General features: G+C 41.8%; 1 protein-coding gene across 1 annotated transcript in view; it reads right to left on the bottom strand.

Moving 5' to 3' along the window:
- The window catches only part of RPS6KC1 (ribosomal protein S6 kinase C1), a 154799-nt gene that overhangs the window by 87594 nt on the left and 51606 nt on the right, over positions 1 to 15599 (bottom strand). Inside the window, exons 6-7 of the mRNA XM_063443840.1 lie at positions 12946 to 13005; positions 11336 to 11692 (exon numbers count right to left, since the gene is read on the bottom strand). Coding sequence (XP_063299910.1) covers positions 11336 to 11692; positions 12946 to 13005 — 417 coding nt within the window. The remainder of the gene's footprint in view (positions 1 to 11335; positions 11693 to 12945; positions 13006 to 15599) is intronic.

The raw sequence follows: 15599 nt of genomic DNA on the forward strand, positions 1-15599 counted from the left end.
ATCTAAAATAAAAAAAGTAAGCTATGGACAAAAAAAAAGGAAAAATAAAAATAAGAATTGCAAAGTTGATGAGAGAGAAGCGCAAAAGAAAGAGCAAAAGTGTGTCCTAAACAGACCAATGGTGGGAGAAACAGAAAAGCATGGGGGGTCACAAATGAGGTGCATAGGAAACAGAGGGTTCAGAAAAGGACAAGAAGAGTCGGAGAATGTCTTGGGGAGACTGTGTCCACAGGGTGTGGAACAGATAGAAATGGGCATGGGAGTGCTGTGACTAAACTTTTGTGATTCGTAGAATTAGGAGTTAAATCACTTTGTTTCTGTTTATGCAGCCCTAGCCACACCTCCCCTGGCTATGATTGACAGAGCCTGCATGAAAAAAAAACTGGTTTCACTTTCAAACAGATGTAATTTACCTTAAATAAATGTATCTCAATCTCTAAATTAAGCTATTAACATAGCAGGGGATAAGAAAATCTTAATTAAACAGAACTTGCAATAAAGAAAGCCTAAATAGGTCTCTATTTACAGGAAGTGTTTATGGAAGGCTGTGCAAGTCACATGCAGGGAGGTGTGACTAGGGTTCATAAACAAAGGGATTTAACTCCTAAATGGCAGAGGATTGAGCAGTGAGGCTGCAGGGGCATGTTCTATACACCAAAACTGCTTCATTAAGCTAAAGTTGTTCAGGTGACTATAGTGTCCCTTTAATCTTAGCTAACCATAAAGGTTCAAAATGCTGTTCAAACGCTTTTGTTGATAAGTGCATGCCCAACTGACATTCTATATTGTGGGAGTAAACTCCTGCTAGTAGCAACTGTTAATCCCCCCATCGGTTTTGAAGAGATTTAATCTATCTACCGTATAGCTATATATAACCAGGTGGCTCCCCTGACACTCTGACTTGGCTCTGCCCGCACCATCCCCTAATGGGTAGCCCCACACCCTTTTTTAGCGGGAGTTTATGAGGTGAAAGAGAGAGAGGGGAAGCAGAACAACACTGTGGAGGGACGGAGACGGTTTACTCCTGCAAAAGCAGTGACAATTCATCACCTCCAGTCACACTGCCACACAGGGTGCTGTATTATCTGGGGTGGGGTGATATAGGGTGCTGTATTATCTGGGGTGGGTATGATATAGGGTGCTGTATTATCTGGGGTGGGTATGATATAGGGTGCTGTATTATCTGGGATGGGGGGGATATAGGGTGCTGTATTATCTGGGATGGGGGGATATAGGGTGCTGTATTATATCTGGGGTGGGGGGATATAGGGTGCTGTATTATCTGGGATGGGGGGGATATAGGGTGCTGTATTATATCTGGGGTGGGAGGATATAGGGCGCTGTATTATCTGGGGTGGGGGGATATAGGGCGCTGTATTATCTGAGGTGGGGGATATGGGGCGCTGTATTATCTGGGGTGGGGATATAGGGCGCTGTATTATCTGGGGTGGGGGGGATATAGGGCGTTGTATTATCTGGGGTGGGGGATATAGGGTGCTGTATTATCTGGGTGGGGGATATAGGGCGCTGTATTATCTGGGGTGGGGGGGATATAGGGCGTTGTATTATCTGAGGTGGGGGATATAGGGCGCTGTATTATCTGGGGTGGGGGATATAGGGTGCTGTATTATCTGGGGTGGGGGGATATAGGGTGCTGTATTATCTGGGGTGGGGGGATATAGGGCGCTGTATTATCTGGGGTGGGGGATTATAGGGTGCTGTATTATCTGGGGTGGGGGAATATAGGGTGCTGTATTATCTGGGGTGGGGGGATATAGGGTGCTGTATTATCTGGGGTGGGGGGATATAGGGTGCTGTATTATCTGGGTTGGGGGGATATAGGGTGCTGTATTATCTGGGTTGGGGGGGATATAGGGCTCTGTATTATCTGGGGTGGGAGGATATAGGGGGCTGTATTATCTGGGGTGGGAGGATATAGGGGGCTGTATTATCTGGGGTTAGGGGATATAGGGTGCTGTATTATCCAGGGTAGGGGGATATAGGTTGCTGTATTATCTGATGTGCGGGATATAGAGCGCTGTATTATCTGGGATGGGGGGATATAGGGTGCTGTATTATCTGGGGTGGGGGGATATAGAATGCTGGAAAGGGGGAATATAGGGCACTGTATTACCTGGGGTGGGGGATAGAGGGTGCTGTTTTTACTGGGTTGGGGGATAAAAGGTGCTGTTTTTACTAGGGTGGGGGATATAAAGGCACTGTATTATCTGGGGTGGGTGTTCCAGCCCATGCAGTGGTCCCTAATTCCTGCAAGTTACGAGATGGGGTTTGTTGTTCCAGCACATCCCAAGTATGCTCAATCAGATTAAGATCAGAGTAATTTGGAGGCAAAGGCAACATCTTGAACTCTGTCATTTTCTTCAAACCATTCCTTAACAGTTTTTGCAGTGTGGCCAGGTTGCATTATCCTGCTGAAAGAAGCCACGGTTATCAAATAACTCCATTGCCATGATGGGGTATATGTGGTCTGTCACAATCTTTAGGTAGGTGTTACATGCCAAAGTAACATCCACAGGAATGTCAGGACCCAGGGTTTCCCAGCAGAACATTGCCAAGAGCATAACACTTCCTCCGACGGTCTTCCTTCTTCCCATAGTGCCTCCTGCTGCCATGTCTACCCCAGATTAAAAAAGACGCACATGCACCCGGCCATCCACCTGAACTAAAACGTGACATACAAAATGAAGCCCTGCACTCAATCTCACACTACACCTGGGCGGCAGCAATGACTATACATTAGAATATTGTGCAAAAGTTCATTTATTTCAGTAATGCAACGTAAAAGGGGAAACTAATATATGAGATAGACGCATTACATGCAAAGCAAGATAGTTCAAGCCGTGATTTGTCTAAAACCCGCTAGCAGTGTAATGCCGGCAGGGGAGGAAGGGAGAGAGGACCCGGGGAAACTCTATCCTGCAGCTCCGCAGTGTTCTTCTCTCACGAGTTTGGAGCATTGCCGCGGTTACCGTAGCAACGTTCCGAATGTCGCAAGAGTGAACTCTAGCCTGAGCTGCAGGCTAGAGTTTACTCTCACCACTAGGAACGCCAGGGCTTCCCCACTGGACCACCAGGGATTGCCTTGCACTTTCCCCCTTCCCAGGCAAAGGGAAGCCGGGAGAGGGGTGGGGGGTTATGAAAAATAATATTTGTAATAAAAAAATATTTTTTTTATATACCGTATATACTCGAGTATAAGCCGACCCGAATATAAGCCGAGGCCCCTAATTTTACCCCAAAAAACTGGGAAAACTTATTGACTAGAGTATAAGACTAGGGTGGGAAATGCAGCAGCTACTGGTAAATTTCTAAATAAAATTAGATCCTAAAAAAATTATATTAATTGAATATTTATTTACAGTGTGTGTATATAATGAATGCAGTGTGTGTGTGTGTATGAATGCAGTGTGTGTATGAGTGCAGTGTGTGTGTATGAGTGCAGTGTGTGTGTATGAGTGCAGTGTGTGTGTATGAGTGCAGTGTGTGTGTGTATAAGTGCAGTGTGTGTGTGTGTATAAGTGCAGTGTGTGTGTGTATAAGTGCAGTGTGTGTGTGTGAATGCAGTATGTGTGTATGAATGCAGTGTGTGTGTATGAGTGCAGTGTGTGTGTATGAATGCAGTGTGTGTATGATTGCAGTGTGTGTATGAATGCAGTGTGTGTGTATAAGTGCAGTGTGTGTGTGTATGAGTGCAGTGTGTGTGTGTATGAGTGCAGTGTGTGTGTGTGAATGCAGTGTGTATTTGTATGAGTGCAGTGTGTATGTGTGTGATGCAGAGCCTTGGTGGGGGGTGGGAATTTTTAATATATTTTTTTATTATTTTATTTTTATTTATGTTATATTATTTTTTTCATTATTACTATTTTTTTATTTATTTTTTAATATTATTATTTTATTTATTTTTTGTCCCCCCTCCCTGCTTGATACATGGCAGGGAGGGGGGGTTCTCCTTCCCTGGTGGTCCAGTGGCATTGGCAGTTCAGTGGGGGGGGAGGGGGCTGGCAGGGAGCACTTACCTCTCCTGCAGCTCCTGTCAGCTCCCTTCTCCTCCGCGCCGGTCCGTGCAGCTCCTCTGTCAGCTCACAGTGTAAGTCTCGTGAGAGCCGCACTATGACCCCGCGGCTCTCGCGAGACTTACACTGGGAGCTGACCAAGGTGCTGAAAGGACCGGCGCGGAGGAGAAGGGAGCTGACAGGAGCTGCAGGAGAGGTAAGCGCTCGCTGCCAGCCCCCTGTCTGTATTATGGCAATGTAAATTGCCATAATACAGACACTGACTCGAGTATAAACCGAGTTGGGGTTTTTCAGAACAAAAAATGTGCTGAAAAACTCGGCTTATACTCGAGTATATACGGTATATTTATTTCTTTGCCCTCCTACCCCCACAGAGACACAATAACTTCCCCCATACACACACACTGCACACCTCACACAAACTGGCCCACATATATGCACACTGCATCCTTCACAAACACAATGCACCCCCGTACATTCACTGCACCCCTCAAACACACACACTGCAACCCTCACACACACACACAAACACACAAACACACTGCAACCCTCACACACACGCATATTGCACCCATCACACACACTACTGCCTCTATCCTCTACCCTCTACTACAGCCCCTGTCCCGGCAGATGCCAGGTATTTACTCTGGGAGGGCACAATTGGCACCATAACCACTACAAAGTGCTGTAGTGGTTATTGTTCCTGGATTGTTTCTTTAAATATTATACCGGTGCCCCTCCCAAGATTAGGTACTGAATCTAAACAGCAAGCATTAAACCGCAAGCATTTCTGCCGAACAGGGGCCCAGTATATGCTGCTTAGCTGTACACATATACAACCTAGAAAATGGTTTGACTTGGGGCGCCTAATTAAAATATTAAGGGTGCCTTGAACCTAAAAAGTTTGGGAACCACTGGCTTAGAGGATACCAGGAATATACACTTTCTATCAATTACATTTCATAACCCAGGTTGTTCACTGTAATATCAGTGAGAGTGACCTACTAGATGTCCTCACTACGACTGCCACTAGGTGGCATGTGAAAAGTTAACATTAGCACTTTTTGTTCTGTGCATGCTATGTAGCAGAATTATCAGAGAATGTGGATTCTGCACATGGAAAAGATTATTTTGCAGTTGCTTGGGAATGCATCTTTCCCACCTGAACATAGTTCTAAAATCCTAATGACAGAGACCAACGTTTGCTTTATTTGCTTATTAAGATTGTGATACCTTAAGTCCCAGGACTTTGCAAATCTTTGGTTATAACACGAAAAGCAAGTTTCAACACACCTCAAGCAAGTTTCCTGTAAAATGTATCTCTATGCAAAAAGCAGCATGATTAAAGGACCAATATAGGCACCCAGACCACTTCAGCTTAATGAAGTGGTCTGGGTGCCAGGTCCATCTAGGATTAACCCTGCCTGCTGTAAACATAGCAGTTTCAGAGAAACTGCTATGTTTACTTTAGAGTTAATCCAGCCTCTAGTGGCTGTCTCATTGAGGCGCTTCCATGCTTCTCACTGTGAATTTCACAATTTCGCATGCGCATTCAGCCGATGACCTGCAAAGATGCTCCCGTTGTGCTGAACGCTCCTGGAGGAAGTCTCGTACACAATCAGACTTTCTCCATTATAGATTCATATTGTGTTCATACAGTGCAGCCCTTGCCCTTGCCAAACAGTCCTATTTTTCCACTCTCATTAGTTCATGTTCCCGCAACCCCAGGCGTCTCTTTCACACCTTTAATTCTCTTCTTCGCCCTGCTGTGGCCACCCCCAAAACTAACCTTACTGCTGATAACTTCGCATGTTACTTCACTGACAAGATTGAACAGCTAAGGAAAGAATTCTCCCCTCCTTGCCTTTATGTTTCTCAATCACACATAGATCATGCCTTTCCTACCCTTCAGACATTCTCCCCAGCTACTGACCAAGAGGTGGCTGCTCTTCTTTGCTCCTCTCGCCCCACCACTTGCCCGCTCGATCCTGTCCCATCTCACCTTATTAGATCTCTCTCCACTTGTCTCGTGCCTTCTCTAACACACATCTTCAACTGCTCGCTCTCCTCTGGCATCGTCCCTGCTGACCTTAAACATGCCACTGTAGTACCTATACTAAAAAAACCATCCCTCGACCCATCCACCCCCTCTAACTACCGTCCCATATCCCTGCTCCCTTTTTCCTCAAAGCTTCTGGAAAGACTTGTCTTTACCCGTGTGTCTCATTTCCTCAATTCCAACTCTCTCCTTGACCCTCTTCAATCTGGCTTCCGCCCTCTCCACTCTACAGAGACTGCCCTTATCAAAGTTACTAACGACCTAATCGCAGCTAAATCCAAAGGCCACTACTCCATACTAATTCTTCTTGACCTCTCAGCGGCCTTTGACACCGTTGATCATGCTCTCCTTCTTCAAACTCTTCAATCGCTTGGTCTCTGTGACTCTGTCCTCTCGTGGTTTTCCTCCTATCTCTCCCAACGCTCATTCAGTGTCTCCTTTTCTAATGATACCTCCTCCCCTTGCCCTGTCTCAGTTGGAGTTCCCCAAGGCTCCGTCCTTGGTCCCCTTCTATTTTCTCTTTATACTGCCTCTCTTGGCAAACTTATTACCTCTTTTGGATTTCACTACCACCTGTACGCTGATGACACCCAGCTATATCTCTCCTCCCCGGACCTCTCCCCTGCCGTCCTGCAACGTGTCACTGCTTGCCTTTCTTCCATCTCTGACTGGATGTCCTCCCGCTTTCTGAAACTCAATCTCTCAAAAACTGAGCTCCTTGTCTTTCCTCCTCCTAATACTGATCCTCCTCTTTCGCTCTCCCTCCAAGTTTGTGGTACCAACATCAGTCCATCCTTGCAAGCGCGCTGTCTTGGCGTCATACTTGACTCTGGTCTCACCTTTGAGCCTCACATCCAGCATGTTACCAAATCCTGTAGATTCCATCTTAAAAACATAGCCCGCATCCGCCCCTTTCTTGCACCAGATACTACCAAGGAGCTTGTCCATGCTCTAGTAATTTCCCGCATGGATTTTTGTAACCCTCTCCTGATTGGTCTCCCCAATAGCCGTACTGCACCCTTACAGTCCGTAATGAATGCTGCTGCTAGATTGATTTTCCTCTCTAGTCGTTTCTCTCACACCTCACCCCTCTGCCAGTCCTTACATTGGCTTCCTGTATGCTATAGGAGTCAATTCAAGGTACTAACTCACACCTATAAAGCACTGAACAACTCTAGCCCCTCTTATATCTCCTCACAGATCCATAGGTATGTCCCTTCTCGGTCTCTCCGTTCTGCCCGTGACCACCTCCTGTCCGTTGTCCGCACTCGTACGGCCAACTCGCGCTTGCAGGACTTCTCGCGGGCGGCTCCCTTCCTATGGAATAGCCTGCCTACCGCCATCAGACTCTCCCCTAGTCTTGCATCTTTTAAGAAGTGCCTTAAAACCCATCTCTTTAGGAAAGCTTATGGCCTCCAAGACTAACCCTTACCTCACATACCTGTCTCTTGCCCTCTCCTAAAGGGCAGCCCACCTTATTTGATTGTAAATTCCTGTCCTAATGTGTTTTACACCCCACCTCCTATAGAATGTAAGCTCGTTTGAGCAGGGTCCTCTTCAACCTATTGTTCCTGTAAGTTTATTTGTAATTGTCCTATTTATATTTAAATCCCCCTCTCATAATATTGTAAAGCGCTACGGAATCTGTTGGCGCTATATAAATGGCAATAATAAATAATAAATAAATAAATAAAAGAGGACGAGAGTCTCCAGCAACCGAGGGAGCCCGGAGCTGGAGAAAGGTAAGTGTTTAACCCCTTTCTCTCCATCCAGCCCGGTGGGAGTGGGACCCTGAGGGTGTGGGCACCCTCAGGGCACTATAGTGCCAGGAAAACAAGTTTTTTTCCTGGCACTATAGTGCTCCTTTAAGGAATTTTCCATCTAGATAGCTCCCCATACTAAGAACTGAAGAGATCAGTGAATATTTGATGTGACTGAATCATGTTATATCAGCTTCTGCTGCACTGATCAAGTAAAAGTTCGAATGTGTGCTCCTCTAGGAGGAGCATTGGATTGGACATTGGCAGTGGAGGCTATGCCTCCTCCATGATGTTGTAGGAAGTGGAGAGGTTAGCAGCGCCAAGTGAGCTTTGGCGCTGGAAAAAGTTAAACATATATTTCTAATTTAATGCACGGGAGGGAGGCTAAAAATGAGCAGGGAGAGGGATAATACAGATTTGTATTCCTAACGCTATAGCATTCCTTTAAGCCATTATCTCTGACACAGACGTAATTAGCCAGTCACAATCATACAGTTATCTCACACACATACATCAAACTAGCAGCTCAACCTCACACATAACTAGCCACTCAATGGCACCCACCAACAATCAGACAATGACTCACGCACAGGCATACATGCACAACTAGTCATTCAGCTAAACATACAGAATAACGTACAGAAATACACACATACTAAAACATTATTAGAATATTCTCTTTTTTCATTATTATTATTATTTCAACCAGCATATAATGTTTTGGAATCTATGCATGGATGGTGATATCTCTGTGCAGTCTGTCGATTATAATCGCAAGCAGAGCAGGTCCCGGTCTGTCCAAGATTAGGAGTTACACCTTTGAGCAGTAGCTGCCGCCATTTTAATGAAGGCAGTTGAAAAGGCTGCCTCACGGGACTGTAACTCTCACTAATATCATCAGGCAACAGTGGGACATGTATATTCTAGTGTTCTATCCTTCATCACGACCAAAATCAGTAAAGTGGAAAGTGTGTCAGGGGAGATATTCTGGTCTCTTCTGACCAACATAGAAACAAATTTTGGTTGCCGGGTTCCATTTTGTATCACCATGACAACCTGGATTTGTGGAGCACTGATTTAGCACATAATCATTTGTTTGCGGGTGTTGTAACCAACATGGATTTTCTCTTCTTATACATCATAGGAAAAGATATGTCATATTACATACTTATTCAACATTCACTTTTTTTAATGTTATTACTTAAATCTTTTCCAAGTTGCAATTAGTTAACATCAACTTTTTATCTTTTGTGTTTGGATCCTGTTTTTCACACATGGTTTTCAGCTGTAAAACTTAAATAAATAAATAAATAAAAAGAGGGCAATATGCCTGTATGACTGAGACAACTTCAGTATAATGCTTTGCATTCTTCTTTTAACTCTAAGTAACTTATTTACAGCTCAGCTGTCTGAACGAGACTTAACAATAAGCTGTTTAAAAAGCGTTGATGAAAATGCAGTGATTGCATAAAAGAGACATCATCCCCCCCCACCCCGTAATATAAACCTTTCGAGATTCCTCATCCATCTCCCAGCACTTACTACCGAGAGCAGCAGCTGCGTCTCATCCAGATCCGCATGAATGAAAATATTTAAGCAAAAAACCTCCCACTTCGTTTAATTTTCCATTTGACTTTCCTGCAATTATTTTGTAAACTGTTCGCATAACAATACATAAAAACATCTGCAAAAACAGGTAATTAACGTGTCAAGCCTAACTAATGCATTTTTATGGTGTCCATGCCTCGTCAACTGTAATTATAACTCTTTTTAAGCAAATGATGAGGCTGCTGCAATGTGCAAGTGCTTATTTTGGAGTCCTTATTACTGGTAGTGCAAACAGAACATAAACTCAAAGATACTTAATTACCTGTAAAACCAAACTTAACACATATTTACCAACAGAGGAGAAATTATTCCTTTGCTCGGAAATGGACCAATAACATGCTCGGGTGATTTTCTCAAGAGACCATTGGGGAAGAAACACATAAAACACACTAATTATAGGTTCTGCTAGACAATACGACCAATCACAACACACGGCCTAAAGGAACAAGTAATCAATTCCACTTGGGAACTTGATCTATATGAAGCGCTTGCAACAAAATTACTCTAAAAAGTATACAATTAAAAAAAGCTTTATATTATTAAAAACACAGTTGTAAAAGTACATTATCTTATAAGCACTAGAATTATAAGACAGCATATCAGTGATATTGGTAATGTGTACAAGATTATTTGTAATTATAGGCTAAAAATTTTCCCTAGGATATAAACATGTAGAAAACGCATTCAGATATCTTTAAAAATTCCAGTAAACAAAGACATGCAGATGTCTATGGAGGGGATGTTTAGTGAATATAAATAAAGGTGTAGTTTAAGCACCATAACCACTACATCATGCTGTAATGGTTATTTTGCATGAGGTCCCCTTGCGCTACCACCTTGTAGGGTCAAACCATTTTGTCAGTTTGTTATGTACCTAGGTATCCTGGGTGCACGCTGTTTGGTTTTTCGGTAGATATTTCTAAATTTAGGATTAGCAATATTAATTGCTTCTTCAGCCATTAGCAAAAAAATCAACAGCAACTGTATAGATTAAACAATATATTTTCTTGAAGCACACACCCTGCAAACATTTTCTACAGGCATCCCGGGCTTAAAGGAGCCACATCACACGCAGTCTCCCCTTTCTTAAACAACATGTTCAGCATTCCACATTTGTCAGAGTGAAGGTGCACACTAGATGTTGTGGGATGTGACTGCATCATCTGGGACAAAGGCATAGCAATAAATCCCAGGAAGGTCAAATTAATTTAAAAAACACTTTTTATTTATGTGTTTGTAATTGATAGCACTATGAATATATTTATAGATTCAATTTTAGTCCTTTAATTTAACACCACATAATATAAGGCATGGTAGCTGCTCTTTAAAACCCATTTAAAAACATTGAAAACTCACTTCTTCAAGAAAGCATATCAATTAAACTGTTAGCAGGTTTTTATCCCCCACCCCCATGACTCCTCTCCTGCAACTGTCAGAAATTACCTACTGAGCCCTCAGTGAATACTTTTCTAACAACCTACTTCGTACCCCTACTTTTACCCTTTGTGTCACTATACCCCACTCCCTCTAAAATGTAAGCTCAGTGAGCAGGGCCCTCCACCTCTCTATTCCTGTACGTCCAGTTGTCTGGTTACAATTAAATGTCTGTTAGTCCACCCATTGTACAGCGCTACGGAATCTGATGGCGCTATATAAATAATAATAATAAATTATAATTTATGTTAAGGTTTCCCTATCACAGGATCAGACTTTCCAATCCAGTTGCGAAATTAACGTCAACATTTGCAACATGTCTTAAAGCTTATATCAAGTACAAGTAGTGGGAATAGAGGGGTAAGCTTACAGCAGTGAAATTGGGGAGAAAATATTTTCACAGTATCAGACACAATAATATCTATAATTATGTACTGTACCTTGCACACCTTCCAAAAGAAGGTCAACACCTTTCCTGTAAAAGCCAAATGCAGCTTCATAGTCCTGTTCAGTCTCCTTTTTCAATGCCAGAGTTATTAACTCGCCGGCCTTCACCAGGTAGTCGGATTTACCAAGCTTTTGCTTTAACTTGGAAGTAAACAAGCTGCGGCTCTCTTTCTCTGTATCAGCTTTGGCCCCCTCAAGACTGGAGGCAATCTGTCCTGTAGATTCTGGACAAGCAGAGATGCCAAGCGATTTACTGGGTGAAGTCTGGTTGGAGGCCATTCCATCATCTAACCCAGAGAGTGAGTCCACATCCACTGTCAGAGAGAGAAGATCACTGTCACTGGACAGACCTGTAGAGAAGACACAGGCAAAATGCATCACACACAATACACACAAAACAGAATTCAAAAAACAGGATTTAGGACACAATAGTGAATATCCCTAAGCAATATCCCAGGGTACAGGATGCATACAAATATCAACATCGAAAGTATTTTTTTTTAAGCAAGTATGTAAGACATACTTACATACTTGCTCATAGCTAGTACAAATGTGCTAAGTATGATTGAGGGCATCATATGGATGACTGATGTCACACAGATCTCATGTGGGTGAGTTATGAGGGATAATAAAGTTGACGTGTGGATGCTAAATACATTATGGGCACTAATTAGGTGCGATATTACATACGAGTGACATGCTGCTACAGAGTGTGACACTGGTTCCACAAGACTACTGTCTAGAAAAGTAGTTCTTAACCTTGGTTTGGGACCAAAAATGTATAAGCCATTTTGGCAAGTCTCTACTGGTTGCAAGCATATCATACTCCTTAGGCCATAAGCCACTGCCCACAATAAACCGGTTACAGTGGCAGCACCGTTTTAACCCAATGCATAATATGGTTTCGGTGTGCATCACATGTTGATGCCAGAGTGCATCCATCATAAGGATAAATGTGAGAGGCAGGTGCACACACCGTGCAATCACAGGGATGAAAGCCAACATGTATGTACTGTTTATGAATGAGTTGAATGGAAACATTAATTAACAATGTGAGAATAAAAACATAAACATGACAGCATCTCTGACAAAAAAAAAATCAGTTAGAAAGTCATACAAGGCTGTACATAGTCCAAGATTTTTTACTATGTGCATGCACATATACTAATTCTGTTTATATTATTATAAAATTATATAGTTGTCCAACTTAATATTTTTTTGTAAATTGCCAATGTTGCAGAAAATACTTTATTTTTAATCTTTCTTTCTTCTACCAAAGCAATTGAGTTATTTTCCCTTTAACTAGTGATGTGCAACGAAGCGCCCACGGACTCCAGGAACCACAACCACTTCAATACATTGAAGTAGTTATGGTGCATTCAGTTTTCCTTTACATTTTTAATTCATTTTGAATTCCTGACAATTATCGCTTTATTAAATGACCTTGTAGGAAATCATCTGATTTGCTACATTATGTATAAAGGATGGGCATGCACAAATGTTTGCACATTTTATAAAAGAAAACATTAAAAGTGACAATCCCATGGAAAACAAGATTAGTTTGTCTATGAATGTGAATTTCGTCACATATCCCAGGTCTCACCTCCACATTCAGACTGGCTGGCAAAGGTCACGTCATCAAGTGCACAGGAATCCTTTCTTACTAAGCAGAACATTAGAATATAAAATAACAGAACATTAGATTAATAAAATATCCACAGAAAACTATTCAGAGCAAAACAATTCAATGCGACATGATCAGTAAAATTCATACTGGCTATTCATAATGCTTTTGGGAAAATGTTTTATCATAGGATCACTACAGTTGCTAGAAATGTATAACTTGCATACTACGACTAGCTAACAAGAATCTCTAACTGTTGATAGACTAAAATATGTTGTGATATTTAGCCAGGAGATGTAGTTCAATAGATGCACTTAAGCCTTAAAAGTCTGAAAGAATTTGTGTTTGCAATTTCCAAATATTGAGAGCAATATAGCAAAATTATAATAGGGCTGCAGTCAAGACAGTACCACATAATAAGCGTGTTTATAAAGTGGTGTGTCAGTACAGAGCGGAATGCCCAATTTAACATACATATTCTTAGATTGTAAGGATACAGACGTAAAACTCAAATAGTGGTCTTCCAAATTAGACCAAATAGCAGAGTAGGAAAAATCTCTAATTAAGTTGTTTTGCCGATCATTTCCAATTTGGTTCTCTAGCCCTTATTACTGTAAATCACTCATGAGTTTACTGGAAAAAGCCCTTAATTAAATAGTTACTAGCTGGTTTAACTAACTCTTGCAGGTAGGTTTTTTGGCAGAGAGAGTTTACTAACCAAAAAAAATGTATTCATAAAAAAGTGATTTAAAAAAAAAAAAAATTCCTGAAGCCCAAAACACTACAAACAGTTTATTGTACTGGAAATCATAAAAAAAAAAAAAAAAAAACTATATCTGTAGTGTGCTGCCTTAATTCTCCAAGAGCTGTGCTTGAAGCCATGCAGTGTTCTGTCTGATAGCGCACTGACTTAAGACAGCTGATAAGCATTCCAATAGAAAATACATGAAAGAAAGGGCATACAAGGCACGGATTCATGTTCTAATTTTTTATAATAAATAAAAGCGTGAGGAGCACCAATTCTGACACAAGGTGTCATAATATGAACCATGCATTCTCCTTCTAAATGCTTGTCAGGCAATCACAACTTAAGTGCTGAACAAAAAATGAATATGCATCAGTTTTAACCTCTGTCAGAAGAGATTGTCTCTCCGGCATCTTACATGATTATAGGAAGAAAGAAAAAAAAACCTTTCCTGCCGTAACAGCGCACAACCATACTTGAGAAACATTTATGAATACACGCTCCCAGCTTCGAGCAGATAACTTCTCTGTTCAGCTTCAGGGGAGAACCGAGAAACCGTTTATTTATTTATTATTACAAGACAAAATTATCAAATATTTAAAAATAAGATATTGGAAGAAAAAAAATGCTGCCTACCCGCCCTCCTTATAAACTCAGTAGCTTCTGGGGTCTAAAATGTAGCAATTAAAGAACAGTTTGCATAACAAACTGAATATTTAAGGCAATGTTGGTGCATATATGGGCTTTCCAACATAAATTAAAACGGCATTATTTATTTTACACATACCTAGAGATAACCATTTTTTATATTTTAGCAGTGGCATAGATGCAATTATACTTCTCTGTTTTGTTTTTTTTGTAAGTTAAGTTTATGCACCAAATACACACTTTTCACACTCTTAAATACAGCATTCTATAGTACCTGGCAGCCATGTAAGCCTTATAAGCAACATGCCACAGAGATGTATATTTCCCATAAACCCTGCTGTGTAGGATTTATGGGAACCCAACAGCTCTCCCCTAGCTTTCTACAAAAGAGTGCAGATTGGCTAGGAGCATGAAAAACAGACCCTATAGAGAGATGGGAATGAGTGAGTGACTGTGACGGAATGCCGTCACTGAGTACCATGCCCACATGTGCCCACTCAGTTGCCTGCTTATTGTTTTCAGTTCATCATGCTGGGGATCTCCCTATCTGTGTGGTCCCCTTGTTCCACACATCATGTTTAGGCTTGATTAGAAGATTGTGCTTGTCCCATTCTAAATATGATAAAAATGAGGCTCGAGTATTATTCTGTGGGTAGGTATTAATGTCTCTTTTGGGGATGATATTGGAACACACGGCTTGTTCATATCAAAGCACTCCTTATCCAAGAGGCAATCAAGACATATGGCAAATGAGAAGGTTAGTTTATACTGAATACAGACTTCCAGGCCACTTATGTGTGACTTCGCACACCTTACAGAATAGTTATGTTGGGGTCCCAGCTTCAAAGAGGAATTTAGATTGTAAACCCTCTGCCATCCCATACAATCAAATGAACCTCTTTTGAAATTGACAATATCACCTTTACCGGGCACCCAGTTCATATATGCACAACACAAATCACATTAAATGGCAATATTCTATAGTGCAACAATGCATTGCATTATGTACCCTTGCCGTGACACCTCCCCCAGATCCCAGCTAGTCGGTAATGCAACTTCCGTGGGGTTCTGAAATATTAAAATGTGTTTGTGGGGTGTTTTAAAATTGTATGTTTTTTTTTTGTTTTGTTTTGTTTTTGTACTTGGGAGATAATTGAGTTTGTACAGTTCCTGACTCAATTATCAGGGGAGGAGTTTGTGTGTAATTGTATGGAGAACCCCTGCTGGGGGTCTGTGTATA

The sequence above is a fragment of the Pelobates fuscus genome, chromosome 2 (assembly GCF_036172605.1).
Source record: "Pelobates fuscus isolate aPelFus1 chromosome 2, aPelFus1.pri, whole genome shotgun sequence".
NCBI classification, from domain to species: Eukaryota; Metazoa; Chordata; class Amphibia; order Anura; family Pelobatidae; genus Pelobates; species Pelobates fuscus.